This window comes from Anser cygnoides, chromosome 5 (genome assembly GCF_040182565.1).
Source record: "Anser cygnoides isolate HZ-2024a breed goose chromosome 5, Taihu_goose_T2T_genome, whole genome shotgun sequence".
NCBI lineage: Eukaryota > Metazoa > Chordata > Aves > Anseriformes > Anatidae > Anser > Anser cygnoides.
In genome coordinates, this window is record NC_089877.1 from 61,113,945 (window position 1) to 61,138,772 (window position 24,828).

At 50.1% G+C, this 24,828-nt stretch overlaps 1 protein-coding gene across 1 annotated transcript in view; it reads left to right on the top strand.

The window, feature by feature from the left end:
• RTN1 (reticulon 1) overlaps positions 1-24,828 on the top strand; it is a 108,816-nt gene that overhangs the window by 48,097 nt on the left and 35,891 nt on the right. Inside the window, 3 exon segments of the mRNA XM_013183018.3 lie at positions 10,203-10,946; positions 13,499-14,238; positions 14,240-14,282. Coding sequence (XP_013038472.3) covers positions 10,203-10,946; positions 13,499-14,238; positions 14,240-14,282 — 1,527 coding nt within the window.

Genomic DNA, 24,828 nt, shown 5'->3' on the forward strand with positions numbered 1-24,828 from the left:
TGGGTATAGGTGCCTCTGCACCCATAGCATTCAGGACTTACCGGTGTAACTTCTCTCAAAAGCTCCCGATAGTTTAGGAGCTGAACCCTTCCCAGGCTGAAGAGGAAACTCTCAGTGCTTTCTGCTGCTTCTGAGGTCAGGTTGGGAGCAAAGCGGGACGTTTTCAGGTTTGGTGTCTTGGACCTTCCCCTGGGGGATGGGACATGCTTTGGAGGCTCTTTTTGGCTGAAAAAGCAAAGTTTTCATTGCGGCTTTTAATAGAAAACTTGCAGTTGAGGTGTGCAATAACCACAGGAGCAGCTTCAGCACACGGATCAGAGATGGGGCCAAGGAGGAGAGCAGGAGGAGAGGTCTCTGCCCCTGCCTTTCCCTGCAGCTTCCGCAGTCACCTGGCAGCCAGCAACTCCCACGTGGCAGGGACTCTGCGAAAGCTATGCAAGGCATCACAATCTGGGTAATTATCCTCATTTTTTTGCTTGCAAAGCCCAACACCAGGCTGTGCTGCTGAACACAGTGTGGAGAGGCTGGTCCTGGCTCTGCTGTCCAGCTGCTGCCTCCGTCCTGCTTTAACAGCACCCGTCCCAGCAAATGGATGGTTTGAATCGAGGTTGCTGTGCCACGACCTCGAAAGCTTTCAGCAGCGCAGCCTCTGCTGTCCCTAAATCCGCAGAAGGCTGTGATTTAGCCACCGACTGATCACAGGGAGCTGCGTCTCCCTGCCAGCAGCAGAGGCACGGCTTTGCCTCTGCTTTTGATCTCTTCCAGAAAAGCAGTGACTGGCAGCTGCCTGCCCTACAGCAAAGCGTCTGCCCCGTCCCTGCCCTGCTCTTACCCCAGGTGAGCCCGCAGAGGGGAGAGGAGCTGCTCCTTTCCTCCCTGCCCGTGAGCATCTCCGGGAGCAGGGAGCCGAGGGGACATCCAAGCTATCCGTGGAAGCTGAAAGCCAGCATCTTGAGCTCACCAGCTCACCGCAGAGGTCCACGTCACCCTCGCAGGACTTCAGGCTTTACGAATGAAAAGAGATGGAAGCTGCCAGGAAGCTAAGGAAGGAGCAGGAGCTTCCCCTGGGCTTTCAGGGAAGGGGGCAGACCAACTTCCCAGTGCTCCCCCAAAATCACCATTATGCCTCCACTCAAAATACAGACTTCAAACTTGATGTTGGTCTCCTGGGTGGGCAAATATTGGTGGGGTCTCCAGGTGCCACGTATTCGCAGTCAGGAAATGGAGGGGTTTGTAGCTGTATCGGGTTTGTAGTCCTATCGGCTCTTCGATGAAGTAGAGCAAAGGATGGGATAAGTCTCTGAAAATGTCCTTCAGGGAAGTGAGATGTCTGGGAGGATTCTTCCCGTCTCTGCTTGGCATAAACTCATCTTTTGCAGGAGAAGAGCCACGGTGGCAGGTAAGTACAGGAGAGACCTTGAAGGCGAGGACATTTATAGCATTAGTTATAGCACATCTGGCCCGATCCTCCTTAAGCATAAGCTGGAGCCAGCAGGTTGATGATGATTTATGACTGCAGTGGCTCTGCCCCATATTCTGCGCTGCTGTGAGAGCTTTAACTTTTAATACACTTTTGATAACTTTTTGATTGACTTTCAGACGTACCCGGGGTTCTCCCACCTTCTAGAAACAGGAGGAAATCACTTAACGGAGAAGGAAACCACGTTAGTGCTTGGATCAGATCCTGCTGCCTCCCCTGCCTCAGCAGAACCTCTGCAGTGTCTCTTTTTGAGTCTTTTCTGATGCTGCTCGTATGTTATACCTTCAGTCCTTGCTGTTATAGAGTCTGGATCCTAGCTGGGGCTCTACTGTCTTTTCTCCTAACACATCTGTTGCTGCCAATACAAGAAGCCACCAGGAGCCAGCATGCACCGGTCCTCTGGTCTTCCTGGCACAGGTCATGTTGAGATGGGAAAACTTTGGGTGAAAAGACAATAGGAGGGGGCTTCTTGAGCCCCAGCTCTTTGCCTGCATCAGCCTCATGCTGCTGTGTCCTCTCGGACCTAGATTTCCGTGGAAAATTAGACTTGATCCTGATTTGTGGCTCATAACGTCTTGTCTTCTGATGCTCTTTGCTGGCTCCCAGGGCCTCGTGCTTCTCTGCCCAGGGAGTTTCTTGCAGGTTTCTCTCTCCTGCCTTTTGTGGCATTGCTCCTGCCTTGCCCCAGCCCTCGGTGCCTGCCAGCTGGATTTCTCCCCGAATTATCTTGCCTGACACATCGCTGGGGGTGTTATGCGTTGCTGCAAAGTTAATTTTCCTCTCGAGAGCTCTCAGTGATTTCTTTACAGCTGAACTTTGTTGCAGCCGTCACTCTGTCTCCCTGCAGGATTTGTGCTGCTGGGCTGGCCGCAGCCTTGGAGCACAGGGAGCCAAGCCCAAGTGCAAGATGTTCCTTTCTTCCTCTTCTTCTTCATTTTTAATAGCGGGATTTCCGTGAGATGTTGCAGTTGGGTCTGAGTGAAAACCCAGCAGTGTGTATCATATTCTGCCTTAAAGACTCGTGTTTCAGCACAAGCCCTTCTCCAGTGCCAGCTCTTACCCCCCTGCCACCAAGCCCTCTTTCCCTAGCTGTAGAAAAGCCTCAAGCTGTAGGGCAACGAATTCTGTCGCAGTTTTATTGCAGCATCAAAAGCAGCCAGTATGGGCATTTCTGTGTTTTCCAGGCAGAGTCTGAATCTGCAGCCGCACTGCTGTGGCTTGCCTTAGGGCAGCTGAGGGAAGCTGGATCTGTCAGAAACTGGGAGCCAGCACAGCGGGGCTGGGGGTGCAGAAGGTGCCTGGGGCTGGGGCTGGCCAGGGGACAGGGGTCTCCGCAAGGCCATCCAGGGACGACCTGGTCTGGGTTTGGTGATCCACCGACTGCCTGGGGATAAAAGCAGTGAAGAGCTGAAGTCCCTCTGTCATGTCTGAAATGGAATTTCAGTATTTGAGAGCTTGTAGAGAAATGAGACTTGGCCAAACGCATCCAGATTTTCAGATATTTCTGCGGCTAGTGCTCTAGAGGGAATTGGGCTTCGTTTCAAGCCTTTTGGAAAGCATGATTTAGGTGCTAATTCACTTCGTGCTCGGAAGATTGTTGTTGTGGGACTCGGTGGAGTTTGATCTTGCAGGGGAAATGTGAGTCCAGTGAAATAAGAATGGATTATTCTTATTAGTGGGCTTTAATAAGCCTTAGCAAAGCGCATTTGATAGCGTCTTAGGCAGTGCCTCAGTGTCACTGAACCCTACCGACCAGTCATGTCACTCCCCATGGTACTACTGCAGCAATCCGTGTCTTTTTTTCTTCCTGAAGCAGATTTTTTGTTAAAAATTACAAAATGGTATTTGTATCCTGGTCTGTCTATTGTGAAGATCTGGTGCAGCTCTGCTTCTAGCAGGAACACATGCAACCATGTGAGCTTTTAAACTGGTTTTATGCTACTCTAAAGGTTCTTTTTTTCAGTGTTTCTCATTTTTCATGCTGCCCAGAGTACTGAGGAGGGTCGTCAGGGACTTCAGTGAAGGTTTTTACTGCTAGGTTGAATGGGAGCTCTCTGAAGCTATTTATTGAAGCAGAAAGCCTGGAGGGCACGTGGGGATGGGAACTGCTGAATCATCTGCCGTGGGTTCGCTTTGCAAGGCTTTGGGGCACCCGCTGAGCGCCACCAGCGAGCTCGGTGGGTGTCCGTGGGGGCTGAGGACGTTCAGCATCACCAAACCAATTTCTTTGAGTTTAGGACTTGCTTTCCATCTTAGACTGAATGAATCCGAAGTGGTGCCAATGAATTCAGGGGAGTAACTGGAATGTAAATAGAATTAAGCCTGCGGGGTTTTCTGTTTGGTTGGTTTGGGGTTTTGTTTCCACTCTCCACCCTGTCCTTTTGCCCTCCTACCTGTGCAGGAATTGCCAGCTGCTTCTCCGTGTGCCTTCCTCTGGGCTGCTGCGGGATGTGGGGCTGAGGACAAGCCACTTGCCCAGCTGATGCCCTGACCCCCTCCCAGGACCCATGCAGAGAGCCAGGGGAAGTACTAATAGAATAGGAGCATGCATCCTTCTGGTACATCCAGTTTTTTTGTAGCGCCTGTGATGCAAAGGAGTCCCAAAATGACTTTCAGAAGGCGGCCACTCACGTTTGCAAACGCCGTGCCCTGCAGAGCTGTGTTCTTCCCGCGTCAGGAGAGCTTTGGAGGAAGAGAAGTTGCCAACCTGCACGCTGGCTTTGCAGACCCTGAGCTAGAAGAAAGAGCACCATCTCCTGGCAGCTGGGGACGGCCGGCACCGCCTGTGCTTGGGGGAAGCTGGGCCGCAAGGAGCCCTCTGAGCTCCTCACCTGCAGCATCTCCAGGTAGCACAGCTCGGGGCTGGCAGCTGGCTCGGGCTATCCATGAAGGCCAATCCAGGCTGATTTAAGAGTTATCCACGGCACGGTGATAGAAGAGCTCTCAGAAATTTGGGTTTCATGCTCTGTTTGAACTGGCCTGCAAGCACCCAAGTGTTTGTGAGGTTTGCCTGGACACTGAAGTGTCTTGGGTTAGAATTTCGTAGAGAAGGGTCACGTAAAAACCGAGCGTGTGGCTCCCAAGTGGTGCGCTCAGACATCCCCAGGGGTACCCAGCCCACTTCAAAGCTTTGTGTGATTTGGCACGGGCATGAGGGATGTCTGCCACTGCGGTGTCCTGCTGGGAGCAGGACCAGTGAAGGGCATCTGGAAATCTCCACAGCTTTCCTGAGGCTTGAGGTTGGACTTGAAACCAAGCAGAGAGGGAGAAGCAGCTGCGTCTGGATCTAAGATGATGGTGTGTGCTTTGAATTTGGAGAGAGACTTGGGACTACCAGTCTGTCTGGGTACTGCAAGATGGGGGAAAGTGATGAAACATTGAACATCTGTACAGAAATTCTACACAGGAGAACATAGGAATATAAATTTGAAAAATGGAGGTAGATAGATTTTTTTTTTTTTTAAGAAACCATCATATATGAGGGTCAAAAGAATAGGGGAAGTCTTATCCTCTTTATTTTATTTTTTTTGCAAGGAAGCATTAGGAATAAGAAGCAGCAAAGGTCAAACACAGGCTTGTGGCTTGCAGCTGATGCCAAAATTGTAAGGTTGGTACAGAAGAGGCAGGACTGCCTAACAGCTACTTCTGTTGTGTGTTTGGAAGAAAGCAGGAAGATCTCTCTGATGTGAGAGAGGAGCTTGAGCAAGGATTTGCTTTCTGGGTGCAGGCGTTCATGTGGGGGCAAGGTCTGGCAAAGGGACTGGGGGTGCACTGAGAGCCTGTGACGGGTCCCTGGTGTTGGACAAAGTCAGCCTTGGTATGAAGTCATTTTTTTGAGGAGAGAGGGCAATGGTACAACAAAAAGGTCGGCAAAGGAAAGAGTCTCTCCTGGAAAGAGTCCAGCGGAGGGCCACAAAGATGATACGGGGCCTGGAGCATCTTCCCTATGAAGAAAGGCTGCGAGACCTGGGCCTGTTCAGCCTGGAGAAAAGAAGACTGAGAGGGGATCTCATCAATGTGTATAAATACCTGAGGTGTGGGAGACAGAGGGATTTGGCCAACCTCTTTTCAGTGGTTTGTGGGGACAGGACAAGGGGTAATGGCCACAAGATGGAGCACAGGCAGTTCCGCACCAACATGCGGAAGAACTTCACGGTGAGGGTGACGGAGCACTGGGACAGGCTGCCCACTGAGGTTGTGGGGTCTCCTTCTCTGGAGATATTCAAGGCCCGTCTGGACACCTACCTGGGCAGCCTGCTCTAAGGAGCCTGCTTTGGCAGGGGGGTTGGACCCGATGATCTTTCGAGGTCCCTTCCAACCCCTTCAATTCTGTGATTCTGTGAAGCGCTCAGCCATCTCCTTGAGCCTCTAAGACAATATTGGGTATCCAATTAAGAGCCAGGCTTTAGGCTGAGTGCCGAAGGGAAGTCACAGCATATCCCTGAGCTCTGTGCTGCCTTTGGGAGTCTTGGAGCAGAGCAGAGTCACCGTGCTGGAAAATATGGCGTGGTTTTGGCAGCTCGGTTGTCTGAAGCCTCTGCATGACACCGAAAGGTGCTGGGACCCGGCTGTGGCACCTGGCCTGAGAGACCTGACATCGTTTGGATGAGTTTGACAGCAGCGGTCCCCTTCTTCATGGGACTTTGTGCGTTATTGTCCCTAGTTCAGAAGTTGCCCCAGGTCGGGGGCTGCCCAAAGGGGATGGAGGGACCTCGGTGCAAGGAGGCTGTGATCCGCGTGGGCATGGGGCAGAGCTGGAGCCCCTGCTCCTGAGGCTCAATATCCACAGCAAAAGTCAGAGCCAACTGTTTAAAAGACCTACGGGAATTTGCTGGAAGCCTCTTGCTGACACTGTTCTGCTTTTAAATGGGAAAGGTCGCAGGAACCTCGACTCCTCAAAGTGCACCTGAAGATCCTTCGGCTTCTTGGTGCAGCTCCAGGCTGTAAAAATAGCATCAGCTAATTAAAGACCAGTTCCCCCTCTCCTCTTCTGAGAAATGAACAATTCTGACCGAACCACTGGCACAATAAGCACTGAACCTTGCATTGCAGGGTTGCCAAGTGCCATGTCCCACGTCGGTCTGTCCATGCCACCGAAGGTCCTTGGGGCTGTGTGCGGTGGTTAGGAAAGGCAGGTCAACGCGGGGACTGCTCGGCATCCAGGTGACTTCAGGAAATCAAACATGATTCTTGGAAGTGATCAATTTGAAGAAGACTGAGAGTACTCTATTTTTTTGGGGAAAAAATCATTCTCATTTAAATTAGCTGTTTTTTTTTTGTCTGTTAACGTCATCTAACTTCTTGATTTCTTCTTCCAGTGTGCCGGAGCACCTCAGCTTTCATTGATCCCAGCCGGCTTTCAGCTCCCTTCCTTAAATTAAGAATTACTCTGTGTGGAGCCAGTGATTTCTTAATTTTGTTTTAGCGTGTCAATTGCTAAACTCTAAATCTAACGCTGTAGGGGAGGACTTCTGGAGCATTCAATTTCTTATTCCGAGGAAAGAAAACAATCATTTTCCAAAAAAAAAAAAAAGAATTCTTTACAGTTGATGAAAATGCGTGCAACTAACTGAGATCTCAGCTGTGCTCAGAGTGGTTGAACCAGACCATTACTGCTTCGCTGCCTGCAGGAAGTGAAATTAGTTCCCGAGGGCTTGTGTTACAAGCAAACACGGCGGCTGCTCTCAGCACTGAATAGCTTTGCTTTACCTGAATTGGCAGGCAAGTTTTTGGGCACATTTGAGGGACGTGCAGTTTTTAAAAAAAAACCTTTTGTAACAAGGGTAACTTCAGAGCCGATACTGCCACCCGTCAGCAGTGCTATTCAAGGCTTCTCCTTCCCACGGATATTGAACTAAATAAACTTAAAATCGGGGAGGGCATTGCTGAATCACCGGGCTCTGAGCACACCATTCTTCAGCAAAAATATGCTCAGCTATTGCAGGTTTCCGTGTCTTTAATAGCCAGCCTAATAGCTGATGTATTCACACTTCACCACTGAGAGGCATTTTTACCGATGGCTTTAAATCATTCCCTGTGGAAATACGGAGTTGCATTAAATCCTCGTAATTAGGCACTTTCAGCTGTCTTAGAGCTTTTGACTCTGCAGTTGCCTTGAGAGCCAGGACCGATCCGTTCTGCTGACGCGAGCCCTCCCTGCTCACGCGTGTGCAAGGACACACTCGCACACCCTTGAACTCTTTGCCCCGAACCCCAGAAAGAAACACATCTATCGTTTCACCAGTGGTTGCAAACCCGCTGCAATGAAGAAAAAAAAAAAAGGGTTATGATTGAGTCTATTTTAAGTCTACTCTTGTGTTGGATAAAATCTGTAGCATGCCTTTTCCTGCCATTAGTAACTGTGATGTTTCTTTCAGAGACCATTGCAGGCGTATTTTTTCCTTTCTGCTCAGGAGCAGCCAAGACCAGGATGACGTTTTCATAGGCTGTCCGTGTGACAGTGGCTGTCCTGCGAGCAGCCCTGGCTTGCTGTGACTCCTGCGATGAAGCACCTGACACAGACACTTCCCAAACCCTTTCTCTGCTCTGTCCATCAGCATTGCCAAGTGCTCCAACAGCCCATGCTTCTGGCACCTTCATACTGCAGATAAAGCCTAAACGAAAGCTGCAAGCAGCATCTGTGAATGCTGGTTTGGAGGCAACTTCAATTCCCTTTGACTAATTTTGTGCCTACTCCTTGCTAGCAATCTCGGGATGTTTGTAGAAAAGGTTTTATGCTTGGTGCTGGTGCTGTGCTGGTGAGTTTTTTGTGAGCACCCAGAGCACCAAGTATTGCCCAGCCATCTTGAGCTGATCCCAAGCCACACAAAATCAGTGGGATTTGTTTTTTCCCAGTGAACTCGGTGGGCTTTGGGTCAGCCCCAGAAGGCACCGAGGAACCAGCTGATGAAAGAGCAGCCCTGAAACCTCATGATTTAGGCAGCCACTCACCCCGTACAAACAGTAAATTACAAACAGCACATACTGGCAGCAACAGGCACGGATAGGCTGCAGTCAGCAATTCACAGCCTGAAATATGTTGGCATAAACAATGCCTCAGATAATTTCAGCTAACCAACACATTTGTGAAAACCCAGACCTGTTTATGGATAATTTTCAAAAAGGCTAGCTCAGCAAGAAAGATACGAGCAAGAAAAATAACCTGTCCCTTTCTGCTTACTGATGGTTTTGAAATGTTTTTGGTGTTCTGTGTGGATGAGCTGTCCTTTCAAGGCACCAAATGAGCTCAGGTAGGACCTGATGGGGTGCTGGGCAGCCCCCCTTAGCCCTCATTTCTTGGGGTTTTCCACTGTTTTTCTGTTTATGCTTTGTTTTTGTGCTCTCTGCTGATCGGCCTGAGCAGTGAAGACAGGAGCAAGCTGCACAGGGTTCGTGCAGCCCTGAGGGAGCTAGCAGGGAGATGGAGGGAGGTGTTTAGAGCAGGTAAATGCAAAGTTACCTGGGTGGAAAGGAAAGAACTTCCACTTGCATAGGAAAAGTCTCTGCAATGACCCTCACTGCTCTATAACAAGATCTTGGCTTAATTTCTGTAAGAAATTCAATGCAGTGCTCTGTAATGGTCAGAAGGCAAAGCGCGTGGTGGCAGCTGAGTGGTGAGGGCTGGGGGGGACCAGCAGCACCCCAGCACCTGAAGTCGGTGGCGATGGGCCCACAGGTAGGGTAGGCAGGCTAAAAAGTGAGGCACGGCACTTTCAGGTTACATTTTCTCTATGCTGCCAGGTTTCCCTTCGCAAAAGGGGGAGCATGCCATTCCAGCTGCAAAGGCAGCCTGGGGAGGAGGAACTGCGTGCTGCTTGCAAGTCATCACAGCACTGAGCAGCACGAACACACACGTGAAGGAGCTGGTCATTCCTCCTTTGTGCAGTGCTGGGACTGTGCGTGTGAAATTCAGCAGGGCTGTGCAATGAAATAAAGCCTGTGGTTGGATGCTGAGTCGTGCTAAGGAAAAAATATTGTTCAGGGCTCAGTGTATGAGCTGCACGTGCCTAATGCACGGAGTGCAGTGGGACAGAAGTAGTTGCAACTGTATTTAAGGGTGGTGTTGTTATGCATGTGCAAAGAGAAAGAAAATAAACACGTGCAAGAAGCTCTGGAGCTTTCTTGCTGATATTTTACGGCTTCTGGCTTTGCAGCTGCTGCAGCATCCCTTAGGATTGCTGTGAACGTTGCCTTGTGCTTGGCAGACCAGGGACACATGGAGTGGGCCAGGAGCTCCATATCTCTTGCAGGGTGATGAGCAGAAGTTGGGCCAGAAGGTGAGGGAGGCTGTGGGGTTGCCATCACCGGAGATTTTTATGCACAGGCTGGGCAAGCATTGGCCAGGAACAACGTGGTCAGGCTGATCATGCCCTGCGGAAAAGGGGTGAGCTGGAGGACTTGGGGTCTTTACCAGCACGGTCATTGCTCAGCTCGCTGGGATGTTGGAGCTGAGAGGAAGGATTCAGTCCCATATAGGGTTTCTCCTAGCAGTTTTAAGGCTTGCTATAGCTATTTAAGATGCAGCAGCAGCTGGAAGCCTCGTCTGCCAGATGTGCACTGTATTGCCCGAAGGCAGAGTAAGTGACAGCCCCAAAAAGCTTGCAAGCAAACCCAAGCCTGGTGCACAAACTCAGTCTAACATCAGCAGTGGGCACGTGTGGCTTTGCAGAAAGACTGACGGCTCTCGTCTCCTCACTGTGTCGTTTTTCTGTGTTTGCTTTAGGTGTCATGGCCTCGTCACACCTCTTTGACTACAGCTCCAGCGCCGCCAACGGGGCCGACAGCTCCTTCTACACCTCTCTGATCTCCGACGTCCACTACACCACTCCCCGGGACAGCACCTACTTCACAGGGATCTACCAGCAGGAAAACAGCCCCATTCCCTGCTCGGGCAGCACGGAGGGGTTTAACACGCTGGGGCATCCTGTTCAAGACGTGACTGGGTTCGAGTCCCGCGGCTTGTTTAGCTCCGATTCGGGAATAGAGATGACTCCTGCAGAGTCTACCGAAGTTGACAAAACCTTAGCAGATCCCATGAAAGTAGAAGGTTATAAATACATGGACATAAGTAGATCAGAAGAAATAAAATACCAAGAAAAACATGAGCCAGACTCGGAAGATGAGAGCCCGGACCGGATCGATGAGTACCGGGGAGCACCCACCGGGTCCAGCCACGCTACCGAACCTCAGAGGACGCCGACTTTGGAGGGCACAAAGGCTCCCGAAGAGCAAGCCCCTCTTGAAGATAAAAGGTCTGGGGACCAGCACAGTGCCTCGCTGGTGACAACCCCTGTCAAGATCACGCTGACCGAGATACCCAGCACCGGGGAAGCTGCCAGCAAAGAGGCAAGTCCCACTCAGCCCGAAACCGGCCTGAAGCCAAGCCATGAGGTGGTGCCCACCGTGACGGTGTCGGAGCCAGAAGATGACAGCCCGGGCTCTGTCACACCGCCATCCTCCGGCACAGGTAACGCTGCCACCAGCACCTTTTTTTTTTGGCTATTCTGCAAGTGGCTGCAATGTTAGCCCTGTGTGCTGTGGGATCTGTAATGTCTCACGGGTGGAGGTGTTTCCACTCTGCTCACTCGGCTCTTGCACCTCTTTGCAGGGGTGCCATCAAGGCTGGTATCAGCCAGGCAACAGTATGGGTCAGGTTCCTGTGATTTTGGGGTCTCCTGGTCACCCCAGCTGACTGTGCTCCACAGAAGAAATGGGGCATATGGGACCAGCATGCTGTGAACGGCTGGGTTCATTTTTTAGATTTTGATGTTTGCTTAATGCCTTTTTGCCCTAGGAGGGCATTGGGATGTTAAAATGAGCACTGCTTGCATGTGCAAGTGCTGCTCTTGAAAAATGCTGGTGAGGGAAATGTCATCTCATTTACAGAGGGACAAAGGGCCAATTTCTGTTAGAGGCTGCTGGTTTCTACTCTTGGGCGTGGGGGTGGAAGGCACCAAGATCCCTCTCTTACACATTTTCTTATCATCTGATTACTGCAGTGGTATATGATATTTGTTCCTTGTTTCCCGTATTATACACTGCTCTGCACCACTAAAATATGGGAGCAGTATAGCAGGTGAAAAAGGAATAAAATTCTGTGACAGGAAGCAGAGTTTTGAGGCTTGAAGTTAAATTTCAGCATCCTGGATCAAACCCCTGATATCTGACAATGACCATCCTGAAACTGAAATTTCCATTGCTTTGAGGAATTCTTGGAGCATTTATAATTCAAGTGGGATTTCCATAAAATGGCAGCTTGGGATTTCCACCCACACTAACACCTACACTTAGAGAAACACCTTCCAGAACTGAGCGTGCATTTGCACACTTTCAGGAAAAAAGATTGAAGGAGTCCCCAGCAGCTCTGAATTTATCCTGCCTGTGTTAGCCAGAATCTTTAGGTAATAAATAGCCGTTAAAGCATCACATTTTTCTTCTTTCTTTTGGCTGGGTGACATCACACGCTACATCTGCAGCATTCCAGTTTTTATTGATTTAGACTTTTGGCACTAAGAGGCAATTAAGAACTTCAGGCACTAATTATTATTTATGCAGTCCTTGGCAGCTGTAAAAGGGCTGAATGGCACTTGACAACTGTATCTGATCGTACCGGGTGAACGGCACGTGGCGTGCCCTGTCTGGTTGGTGACGTGGAAACATTGCTCTCCATGGGCACAGCTGATGCCCAGTGCTGCCTGAGCACCATGTCCCTGAGCACCATGTCCCATCGAGGTGTTGGAAGGCCAAAAACATCACTTAAAGAAGCAGGCATCGTCCCATAGGAGCTGGCTCTTGCAGGGCTTTTTCTCTGGATGCCCACCCCTTCCTGCACCCAGACTCCACTTCCACAAATGAAGAAGAAACGCAAAACCTGCCCTTACCATTTCTACCCAGTAGAAATCTGCCTGCGTGGGCAGCACTGGGGTGAACCAGAGGATCGGGGCATTGCTGTGCAATATGAGGGCTGATGGTCACATTCCTGTTTGGATGTGTGCTGGATTAAATCATCTCACAGCAGCTCAGGAAGCGAGTACTCTGCATGGTGTAATGCAGGGGAGCGGCATGGTTCACGCAGGCATCCTGCAGCTGGAGGGAAAGGATGCGTGGGCTCCTGCTCAGCGCGTCGGATGCAACAGGATCTTCCTGGCATCTGGACAGCAGTGTGGTGTGGCAGTCCCAAACGCCTTAATCCTTTCAGCTGCCTGTCCCTGGCTGACAGAGGGACTTTCTCCTATGAGATGGGTGTGTTACAAGTGAGCTGTTATGTCAGCAGAGTTGCAGACCTGCTCGTGATACGGCAGTACCGATGGAAGTGTGTTAGCAGATCACACAATCCAAAATTTCTTGGAGGGCAGAGAGGAGGTAATTCTCCTTGCCCATCTCCCAGCAGGACATCATGGCTCAGATGCTGTCACTAAAACCTCTCTGTTTACCAAGGAAACATGAGGGGCTCTTTTCTTGTAGGTTTAATTGAACAGCTAACATCTCTTTAGAATAATATTAATGAATTACAGTAGAAATCTGAATCTCATTCTCAAACCCAGCTGTGATAAGAGCAAAGAGAGAATTCGCCATCACCCCTCACTCCCAAAAAAGTCACCCCCTAACTATAGTTTGAGAACATTACTGGTAATTGCACGTGGGCTGTCTCAAACAGGAGTGTCAGGAACCCCCCAGACCCTGAGCCCATGTTCCTCAGACCTGGGGATTTTCCTGGTGAAAGAGTGGATTGCTGAGCCACTGGCCAAGCACTGACCACGACCTCCTTGTTCCTCAGCTTGTCCCTCACTAAATGATGATAATGATACTACTTTTGTAATGACAATATGCATGGGAAGTGCTCTGTAAGGACAAACTTGATGACTGTTAGTCATCACAGATGGGGAGACTTTCTGCCTGTGTTACCAGCCCTGCTAGAGGGCTCTGTGCTGATGTGAAATCTATTGTTGGTTGTCTAAGCCGTCAGAAAATATAATTATGATTTTTTTATTTTTTTCTCCCTTTCTTTCTGTGTGGCAGAACCGTCAGGCTCAGAGTCGCAGGGCAAAGGCAGCCTGTCAGAGGACGAGCTCATCAGCGCCATCAAGGAAGCAAAAAGCTTCTCCTTCGAGACCCCGGAGGCGCAGCGGTCGCCAGCCCTTTCCGCCGAGAAGCAAGAGCAGCGAGGCAAGCCTGGGCTCCCCGCTGTCCCTGCGCCGCTGGATAACGAAGCCAGCAGCGCCGAGTCAGGGGACTCGGAGATCGAGCTGGTGTCGGAGGACCCGCTGGCCGCCGAGGAGGTGCTGCACTCCAACTACATGACCTTCAGCCACATCGGAGGGCCCCCTCCGTCACCCGCCTCCCCTTCTATCCAGTACAGCATCCTGCGGGAGGAGCGGGAGGCTGAGCTTGACAGCGAGCTCATCATCGAGTCCTGCGATGCCTCGTCGGCCTCCGAAGAGAGCCCGAAGAGGGAGCAGGACTCCCCGCTCATGAAGCCCATGGTGATGGACATTATCAAGGAAGAGAACGGCTCGCGCGCCGATGCCTTGGATTACGAAGCCAGTAAAACGACGGAGAGCAGGATGAACAGGGAGAACCTGGCAGACTCCGCGTCCTACCTGAAATGCTCCTTTGTTGCCCCGAAAATAAGTGCTGAGCCGCCGACCTCTGCCGTCAGCACTGAGGAGCTGAAGGAAAGAATAATCCTGAAGAAACCCATCGAAGAAACTGTTGTTAACCAAAGCAAAGTGTCTTCCAAGGACTCTGGGAAAAGAAGTCCCTTTGGCTTCACCCCTACTGCCGTTTTTAAATAAGCAGAGAGGTAAATGCAGATGTTTATGCTGATTTTTGCAATGCTGCTGAGAAGAAGGGGGAAGAGGGAGAAGCTCCTTGCAGGGGAGGTGTTAGCACTGCTGACCGGGGGATGCTGCTGGCGCTGGGTAACCCCAGCTCAAAGCCTGTGACGATGCAAGGGTCAGGCTCTGGTGATTTGGAGGAGGAGAGGGGTTGGGGTTTGGTGAGTCTGGGTGTTTCTGAAGCTGGTGGAGCTTCAGTATCTCTGTGGTGGTGGCTGACCCCCTCCATCCACAATAAACAGGGTTTTGTGTGCACTCATGGGCTGGTGTGGAGAGGAGTGGGACTTGCTCCAGCTCTGTGCGCCTCGGGGGACATCCTGGGGCCCCTCTGAAAGCCTAATCCAGCTCTGGGAGGGGACGGCAGGACACTTCTCTGGTACTCAGGTGAGCTCAGGGGCGCTTGGCTCCCCGCGGGATGCCTTCAAAGCCAGCATTGAGCCAGGCACCGAGGTCCAACCAGACCCACCAAGCCTCTAGAGCTACCACCAGCTTTTGGCATGAGCTGAATCTTGAGGACCAAGTGGCAGCTCACGGTCACTGCACCCTGGCACTGATGGGGGTCCCAGCAGCCATGACTGGCTCAGTTCACAAAGCACACGACAGAAGAAAAGCATTTTATTCTTTGCAGTACAGCAGCTCTGAATAGCTGGGACCTTCGTGTGCCCCCAGATTTGCAGGCTGGCACAGCAGGGAGGGACTCTCCGCTGTCCCCCTGGCTGGGCTGGGGGACAGAGGCTGTCCACAGCTCCTCCGTCAGCTGGGGCTCGCAGTTCAGAGAGCTGCAGCTTCCCTGCAAACAGCTGGATACAGGTCAGGGGGGCAACCCCCTCCCCTGCTGCTCCGAGAGCATCTTTGTCATCCCTCCGTGTTTGTGCAGACGTTTGACCACATGATGGCCTGGAGACATGGCGGGCACGTTTGGGGCATGCTTTTACAACTGATTTATCTAGCGCTGTGAACCCAAGCGTGCCAGTCTAGTAAGGAAATAGCCTGAGCTTTCAGAATGTGCTGGGGAGCCTACTGCAAGAGCTGCAGTGCAATTAGGTATGTAAATACTGATGTTCCTAGCGATAATGAATTGATGACATTAATAGGCTGAATAAGAAACATGATTATTGCTTTTTGGTATGTTTTCCTGCCAGGCTCTCAGAGCACACAATGTCGTGCTGCGCATCTCTTAGCTCTTTCACAGGTGGCTGAGCTCCAGTCTTTTCTCTCCCCCCATTCCCAAATTCTCCTTTTGCAGAACTTGCCCAGGCACTGCCCAGACCCTCAAAGCTACAGGGCTGGGTGAATTTCCCTTGCACACCTCATCCTGCAGTGTCCGACGTTGGGTCCCAGCTGACCTCTGGCACCATGACATGTCCTGCGTGCTGCTCTGGGCAGATGACTAACGAGTTGGTCTTGGATTTGGGGAAAGTAGCTGGGGAATACCAGATGGGCAGCTAATTTCTCTCTCCTGGGATTTTGCAATTTCAGGGCCTAATAAAATTTGCAGGGATATGTACACTTATCAACAGACAGGCTTTCCTGAAAAATCCCTCTTGCTGCCTTAACAAAGCTTACTGCAGCTACACACAGTACGAATCCAGTCCCCCTTGATCATATTCATGGGTTTTGGCCTAACTTTTGCATCTCGTTTACTTTCTGTCATTGTTTAATCTGGTGCTAGCAGAGGCTTGTTCCCATGAGGTGGTCAGAGAAAATCCCGTGTGCATGATGTTCTCCCAGTGTCACAGCGTGTCTGTGTTTCCTACCTATGTTCCCGTAGGTCAGCAGTGGCAGGAACTTTTCTGCCAGGACAGATGCAAGACACCTGGTGACTGTTCGGTGGTGCATAAGGACCATACTTACAGTATGCGCTTTTCTCCCTCACAATGGAGGGAGGCAGGGCAAGCAGGCGATCAGGCCCAGTCAGCATGGGTTTATGAAAGGCAGGTCCTGCTTGACGAACCTGATCTCCTTCTATGACCAAGTGACGCGCTTGGTGGATGAGGGAAAGGCTGTGGACGTGGTCTACCTTGACCTCAGTAAGGCTTTTGACACCGTTCCCCACAACATTCTCCTCAAGAAACTGGCTGCTCGGGGCTTGGACTGGCGTACGCTTCGCTGGGTTAGAAACTGGCTGGATGGCCGGGCCCAGAGAGTTGTGGTGAATGGAGTCAAATCTGGTTGGAGGCCGGTCACTAGTGGAGTCCCCCAGGGCTCGGTACTGGGGCCGGTCCTCTTTAATATCTTTATTGATGATCTGGATGAGGGCGTCCAGTGCACCCTCAGTAAGTTTGCAGATGACACCAAGCTAAGTGCGTGTGTCGATCTGCTCGAGGGCAGGAAGGCTCTGCAGGAGGATCTGGATAGGCTGGAGCGATGGGCTGAGGTCAACTGCATGAAGTTCAACAAGGCCAAGTGCCGGGTCCTGCACCTGGGCTGCAACAACCCCAAGCAGAGCTACAGGCTGGGAGATGAGTGGCTGGAAAGCTGCCTGGCCGAGAAGGACCTGGGAGTATTGGTGGATAGTCGGCTGAATATGAGCCAGCAGTGTGCTCAGGTGGCCAAGAAGGCCAACGGCATCCTGGCCTGTATAAGAAGCAGTGTGGCCAGCAGGTCGAGGGAAGTGATTGTGCCCCTGTACTCGGCTCTGGTGAGGCCGCACCTCGAGTACTGTGTTCAGTTTTGGGCCCCTCGCTACAGGAAGGACATGGACGTGCTCGAGCGAGTCCAGAGAAGGGCGACCAAGCTGGTGAGGGGTCTGGAGAACAAGTCTTACGAGGAGCGGCTGAGGGAGCTGGGGTGGTTCGGCCTGGAGAAGAGGAGGCTCAGGGGCGACCTCATCGCTCTCTACAGTTACCTGAAAGGAGGCTGTAGAGAGGTGGGGGTTGGTCTATTCTCCCACGTGCCTAGTGACAGGACGAGGGGGAATGGGCTAAAGTTGCGACAGGGGAGTTTTAGGTTGGATGTTAGGAAGTACTTCTTTACCGAAAGGGTTATTAAGCATTGGAACGGGCTGCCCAGGGAGGTGGTGGAGTCACCATCCCTGGAGGTCTTTAAAAGACGTTTAGATGTAGAGCTTAGGGATATGGTTTAGTGGAGTACTTAGTGTTAGGTCGGAGGTTGGACTCGATGATCTTGAGGTCTCTTCCAACCTAGAGAAATCTGTGAATCTGTGAATCTGTGAATGCTCTGGTGCTAAAACCGAGGAGAACAGAAAACCAATCAAGAAGATAATTGCTAAAACTTTTTTTTTTTTTTTTTTTGAAACAGGTTTAAAGGTAGGGGGAGGTGGGCTCAAGGTTTGAAAACGTGGATGATCTTGAGGTCTGGCTTACATCGCCTTCCTGTCATGGGTATTTGCCATACAGGTCACGTGTCGGGGTGCCAGTTAAATTTTTATGTTGAAGGAAGATCATGGGTCTTTCCTGACGTGGGAAAGGAGATGTTGTTCCTCATTTGGAGAATTCACGGGAATTCACATGAAACTCTTCAGCTGTTTTTCAGGGTCATCACCATTCAGGTGAACTGGGGCCTGGTGGAACCACAGCATCCCCACTGTGTCCCACCAGGCTCCATCAGCCTGAAGCTCCATCAGCTGGCAGAAAAATGTCAAGGCAGAGCATGTCTGAGGGGGCAGTGACTGCCTTCGTAGCACTGAATTGAAGTCTTGGCAGAGCTTTTCAACAGGGACATCAAATACATGCCATACGCCAGCTTCGATTCACCCGCCAGGCATTTGGCATGGACCAGGCTCAGCCGGAGTGATGAGAATAGAGGGAGATGCTGCAGTGCCACTCAGTGGAAGTGCAGCAGAACGATGCCACCCAAAGCAAGAACAGTATCATCATTAACAGAATTAACTTAATTATAGGTATCTATCATTAAGAGAAGACTAGCAAGATGGGACTGTTTAGATAAAAGACGGAAAACAAAAACTTCAGTGTTTCATGTTACCGCCTTGCTGCCTGTCATCTCGGGAGTGCTGTGCCACTGCCACACGTTGTGATTAAAACAAAATGGTTTTAGTGAGGTTCGCAGAGTCTGGGTGGGGACTGACCCCCCCCAATGGCCATGGTAAGTCCCACCTGAGCTCTGGTAAGTGCAAGCCCAGCATTTCTGGAGATTCATAGGAATGCGATGGATCAGATGAAGCTGTTTGACACGCTTGGCTGTGCTTTGGACACCCAAATTCAGATCTTTCCACGGCCCTTGGCCAGCTCATAGCCAGGTATATGAAATTTAAAAATAGCCAGCTGTCAGCTTTGTAAGTACGAACTGTCTCACCATGTGATACTGTGATTCCATCAAGGCAGAGCGCAGCAAGTGGACGTGAGGTTTGCGCAGTGATAACTCAGTGCCTCTGCTTAACATCTGTTGCCATCCAGTGGCAATAACAAAAACGGGCAGTGGCTGCCTGCCTCCATTTTACATGGTTTGAAATAGAGGATGGAGCTATTCCCGTGCTGTTAGCTGCTAGTGAGTCTCACTCACTTTTTCACACGGTCAGAAAGGCTGCAATCCTTGCTGCGACATAGGGTTTGCTTTGGCCAGAGCTGTGCAATCACTGCCTACGTTAGCATTACCAATTCCTCTGCCTCCTGCAGAGCAAAGAGGGGAAGGCAGAGCTGTAGCAAGACATTTGCTGCTCAGCTCTCATTGCCCCCACATCTCCTCCCAGAGATGGACACAGCCCATACCCTACAGGGCTTGGAGCCTCTCTGGTTGTTGTTCTCTGGGAAGGAGGTTGCCAGCTCAGCTTTATTTTTCTGTGTTTGTTTTTTGTTTTCAAATATTGAGCCACAAAGAAGTAAGAAGTATTTGTGCATTCCAGCAGCCAGAGCAAGGGATGCGGATTTTTATGTTTGTTCTAAGAAAAGCAACAGATTTTCACAAACTTTGGAAAATAACACGTCTGATTGGTATGGCCTGCACAGCGCCGTGACATTGTTTAGTTCAGGTGACGCCCAGGCTGGGTTTGCACATGGTCTGGACACACGGGGAACTTCAGAAAAGACCTGCTCTCCTGAGAGCATGTCTCTTTTGGAGCAGGGCAGTTTGCAAGAGGCCTGAGAGAAGCCTGGACCAAGGCAGACAGAGAAGAAGCATTTTGGCTGAGTGCTTTTGTCTCTTCTCTTGCTGTCCTGTCAGATGCTCTGTGCCAGCTTGCGGTGGCCTGGCTCACCCAAGACTGGTGTCCAACAGCCTGGGGGCTTTGTCCTGGCCAGAGATCTCCCCGGGGCTGGGGCATCGTGTCTCTCTCCAGCCTCTGCTTCAATGACAGTGTTATTCCTTCTGCTTGATCGGTTTAATGGAACATGCAGCAGCTTGTTGCCCTTCAGATCAAACGTCTGAGCCCAGGTTTAAAAAAAAAAAAAGTGGCAATTCATAGTAAAGGTCCCAGAAACTCGCCAGTGTATAAATGAGCATAATTTGATCATTTGCAACCTGCATAGGAACATATTTGCAACCTGCTGTACACTTAGATTTACCATTTGAAAAATTAAATCTCTTGTTGCACTTCAGCTCTTCTGTGGTCAGCCAGGACTATCCTCTTGAAACTCGCTGTGGGCATCTCTTGAGATGCTTGGGCTCACAAAACCTGCAGGGGATACAGCAGGCCTCTCCGACAGCCGTGCACAGGTTTGCCTGTGGTGCGAAGAGGCTGACACTGCCTGGGTCTGTTGGAAATATCGTAGCCCCAAGAGTTGTTCTTCAAAACCGGTTGCTTATTTCTGAATGACCAGGAGCACAGCCAGAGTCGTATGAACATGTGTGGTGTTGAACGTCCACTGGTCTCTGAATTTGCCCCAAGCCCCTCTTCTGTGCAGTCCCAGCGGAGGTTTGTGGTGCAAGTTAGTGGCCATGCACAGAAGTTGCCTGTGGTTTTGGGTGATATATTTAGTTGCAAGATACTAATTAAATAAATCTACAGGGTCAGCTGTGTCTGCTGTTATCACTTCTGAGGTAAATTGTATCTCTAGTGTGACCATGTTCACCTTCTGGCTTGCAGAGGGATATCGTAATGCTCTATGTCTATTTTCCTTTATGGCAATTCAGTGTAGGAAAAGGGAACCCCTGGCCTGGAGCTGCACAATCATAGAATCATAGAATATCCTGAGTTGGAAGGGACTCATAAGGATCATCAAGTCCAACTCCTGGCACCACACAGGTCGTGCTGTTACTCACACGCTAGATGGCACAACGGGCAGGACCAGGCTCCAGGCAGGGTTCCCAGCCAGGAAATGCATTTTAAATGCTGAATTTTATCTGACGCACCCATTGTGTGCCACCCTTTGTGGCTGCTCTGGCTCCAAACACCCAGGAGGGACACCAAGGCTGGTGGCCACCCAAGTCTGGTGACCCCCAGGGAGTGTCACAAGCCACAGTCAGGACCACTTCTGGCTTTGGGGTGACACAAATGCCCTTGGTTGAAGAGCATGTTCCCATCCTCTTTGGTGCCTCTCGTGTCACCCCGTGTTGGCCAGAGCTATCGCAGTGGACGAGCACAAAGCAATTTGGGCTTTTTCCCTCTGTGTCCACCTCTGCTTGTTGCTGCAGACAAGCCCAGTTTCTCAAGGAGATTGTTTTCCAGCAGGGATCTGGGAGAGACCTTAAGTTATTCTGAATGGGTTTTGTTCACCAAAACGTAGCCTGCATCGTGTTAGCACATCCCTGCTGTTGGGGGAGTCGCTGGTGAGGCATTTTTCTGTGGGAAGGGGATGTTGAGCAGGGTAATTTAGTGAGATGAGGCTCATTTCTCAACTGCGTGTTTTCACCAGGCTGGCTCTGCAATCAGCAGCAAGCCAGGCCACGGCTTAAGCATACGGTAATGTTAGTTTAATATTTTAGTGCCATCTGCTGTAAGTGCCTCCACACTCCGGCCCATCTGTTTTGCCTGTTTCAGCTTGCTTTTTATGGGGCTGCGATAGCTTTGCAGCCTTTGAAAAATCCCTGCTTGGAAAAGGTGTGGTGGAGAGGGATGTTGGGCCTGGAGCCGGAGCGTTTTCACACATAGAACCTGCCTGGAGAGGTGAACGCTTTGATCTAGGCCTGGCCTTGCCTTACAGTCTTGGAGTACATCGGTGAACCTCTACGCACTTGCTTCACACATGGAAAATTTAGGTGGGAAGGGACCTGCGGGGGTCTCTAATCCAACCCCTTCCTCAAGGCAGTGGGGTCAGGTTGCTCAGGGCCTGGCCTACTGCACCTTCTGGGCAAAGGCAGATGTTTGAGGGTAGGCCGGAGCTACAGGTCTGGGCCGGTCCTGTCATGCTGTGTCGGCACCGGGAGCTGCAAGCAGGCATGGAAATGTCTGGCAGTCCAGCCTGGCAGGGACTTCTCAAGGCCCATAGAGCCCGTCCTGGTCCTCAGCCAGCAGCAGTGTCGGAGCGCTCCTGTCAGATGCTTGCAGCTCCTTTGGATAGGCCTCTCCTGGCACATCCTCCACCAGCCCTCAAGCGTCTATTGAAAGCAGTTGACGTTCCTTCTTCATCCTTCTTTACTTCAGGCTGAACAATTCCAACTTCTTCCATCTTTCCCTGCTTGGACTCATTGGACTCTTAATTTTCTGCATGGAAACGGGCATGGAGGAATTTTTGCAGGGGCTGGGGAACCCAAGTAGAAAAAATGACATGAATTATGATAATAATATAAATAAATATGATAATATATAAATAAATATGATAAATAAGATAATCTAATAATTATGATTATCTTTGCGAATTGCAGCCTTTCAATACTTCAAGAAGGCTTGCAAAAAAAGATAGAGAGCAACTTTTTACTTGGGCAGATAATGATAGGACAAGGGGGAATGGTTTTAAACTAAAAGAGGGGAGATCTAGATTAAAAGGAAATTCTTCACTCAGAGGGTGGTGAGGCCCTGGCACAGGCTGCCCAGAGAGGCTGTGGATGCCCCATCCCTGGAGGTGTTCAAGGCCAGGCTGGATGAGGCCCTGGGCAACCTGATCTGGTGGGTGGTGTCCCTGCCCATGGCAGTGGGGTGGAAATGGGTGATCTTTAAGGTCCCTTCCAACCCAACCCATTGTGTGATTCTATGATTTCAAAAACATGGAGCACTTGAGTGACTTCCTGCTCAGATGGCTGAATGCCAGCTGAATTGGGCTTTCCTGGGTAATGCAGAGCAGATGAATCTAGGGGGGGACTGGCATTTTACAAATGGGTTTTGAGACTTTTGGCCATGCTCTTTCCCAAGAACCATGAGCAGATATTGAGTGAAAGAGGTCCTACAGACATGACTTACCCTTTTTTTTTTTCTTTTTTTTTTTTCTTTTTCTTCCAAACCCCTTCCCTGAGCCAAATGGCCTCTTTTCCTCCTGGGCTGTCTGACTCCACAGCCCACTCAATTCACAAACTTCCTCTTCCTTTGCAGTTGCAGCTCAGTGAAACATCTAAATATAGAGGGTCTCGCAGGAAGAAATGACACCTGCATTGCTAAACCCCATGCTGGGGCCACACCTGGAGCACTGACAGTCAGTCTGCTGGCCAGGCCAGTTTTCTCCTTCCATACCTCTGCCTGACTGGCCTGATGTGAGGTCAGGGATGAATTTAAGACCGAGGCAGTGGGTAGGAGACAATGCAGTTAAGGTAAGCTCCAGTCTGCTTTTGTCTCTCTGCTCTTCTTGGGCTTTGTGGCTTAGCAATCTACAGTTACGGTAAAAATGGCTAAAAATAACTAATAAAGAGTAAGAGGATAGTTTTAAGTGAAAGTATCTCAGCATGCAGACCTGCAGCTGGGAGTAAGAGGTGATTTTCTTATTGCAAATTGTTTCATACCAGCAATACATCTTTCCATAGTGTGTTCCTAATATTTTGGGAGGTTTTGCAGTAGGTTGGTAGACAGGGCGGTTTTGAGAACCAGTTGCTTTGCAATTCTGCTTTTGCTACATTCAGGGAATCTAAAAATGACTCTGAACACCTGAGAAGATGTAAGCAGTGAGCTGTGATGGCACAGACTCTGCAGACGCATTCAGATGGCCTCAATCCATGGGGTCTCGCTCCTGAGGCTTGAACATCCCCCAGGGATGGTGACTCCACCACCTCCTGGGCAACCCATCCCAATGCCTGACTGCTCTTTCTGAGAAGAAATGTCTGCAAACACTCCTGAGGGCAGACAGAGCCAAACTCATTCCTCTCCTAAAACGTGGCTGGGGCAATGATGTCCTCTTGTGACCAGCACAGTACACGTACATCAAAGCATGACCTTGATATGACCTTCAGAAACATCTCAATAAGTCTCACGTCCTTCAGGTCTCCACTAGTATTGTCCATAGCTTCAGCAGTTTGAACCATTGCAACTCTGGCACCTGTTCCCTGACTTTTGGCTGTGCTCTTGAAGATTTATCCCCATGTGTTGGGTAAGGCCAAACTTTCAATGCCTGAGTGCCAAAGCATATTAAACACAGTGGCTGGATACTCAGAGGTGCTTTTAAAATTCGATGTAGCTTAATGTAGGAAGATCATATATCTTCTCTCGGGACTGTCATCTACTCTACTGCCTGCGCGTGAGCTAAGTACAGAGCTATAAAAATTTATAGACCTTATCCTTCCGTTTTCATATATCTTCCCTTTTAGAGCAAAGGACTGCCTCTGAAGAGTCATCAAAAGTCAGAGCACTCAAACACAGGTATGCAGACCTTCCCGAAAGATATGGCACAGAACAGAGTTTGTAAATGTTTCTGTAAGGTCAAGATTACGAGATTACCTCTTGACCAGTAAAAAATAAAATTAAAAAGAGATACTTGTGTGACTGTATACAGGTGCTGGATGGTTATGTCAAATGTTTCAGTATCAGAGACATGAATGGCAGAGTCTAAGCCAAGGGTATCTGTATATAAACAGGAACCTGATGAGAACAGGTCCAAGGAGTAAAGATGCTTCACATGTGAAGGTCTCTTTCTCTGCAGGCTGGGCTGCACAAACCCACTGCTTGCTCTGCCCTTGTCCATGTCCATGCCCTCCCAAACTGAGCACCCAGTGATGGCTCAGTCCTGCTCCCAGGAAGGGCTGCAAGGAGAAAACCACCCTGCTCACGAGTGATTTTCTGTTCCTGTGGACAAGCCTCGACTGCAGAGTCCCTCACAGCTGAAGCAAATTTTATAAGCTAAAATCTTGACACGGTGTCCCTTTTGGAGTCTCTTGGCATCAGCAGTGACTCAGCTTTTGGGCAAGGTGATTTTTTAAGGCCAAGTTACTTGTTTGTTGTGGCTGTGACATTGATGATCTGATCGCAGTGACAGTTTTTCCCAGATGCCTTGGTATAGCAAAGCTTTGCCTGGATATTCCGGGCAGATCTGAGAGATTTGTTACTGACAGAGAAATCTAGCACTTACTGATAGCTTTTCTGTGACTATATATATGGTAAGGAAAAATATTTATATTGGTTGTAAAGGAAAAAAAAAACATATGAAAAAAGGGGAGAAGTTATACCACCTGCGAGGCTTTTTTGTAAATGATGTTAAAGAGCTTTCTCCATAACAATTGATGCTTTTAGCTCTGACTGTG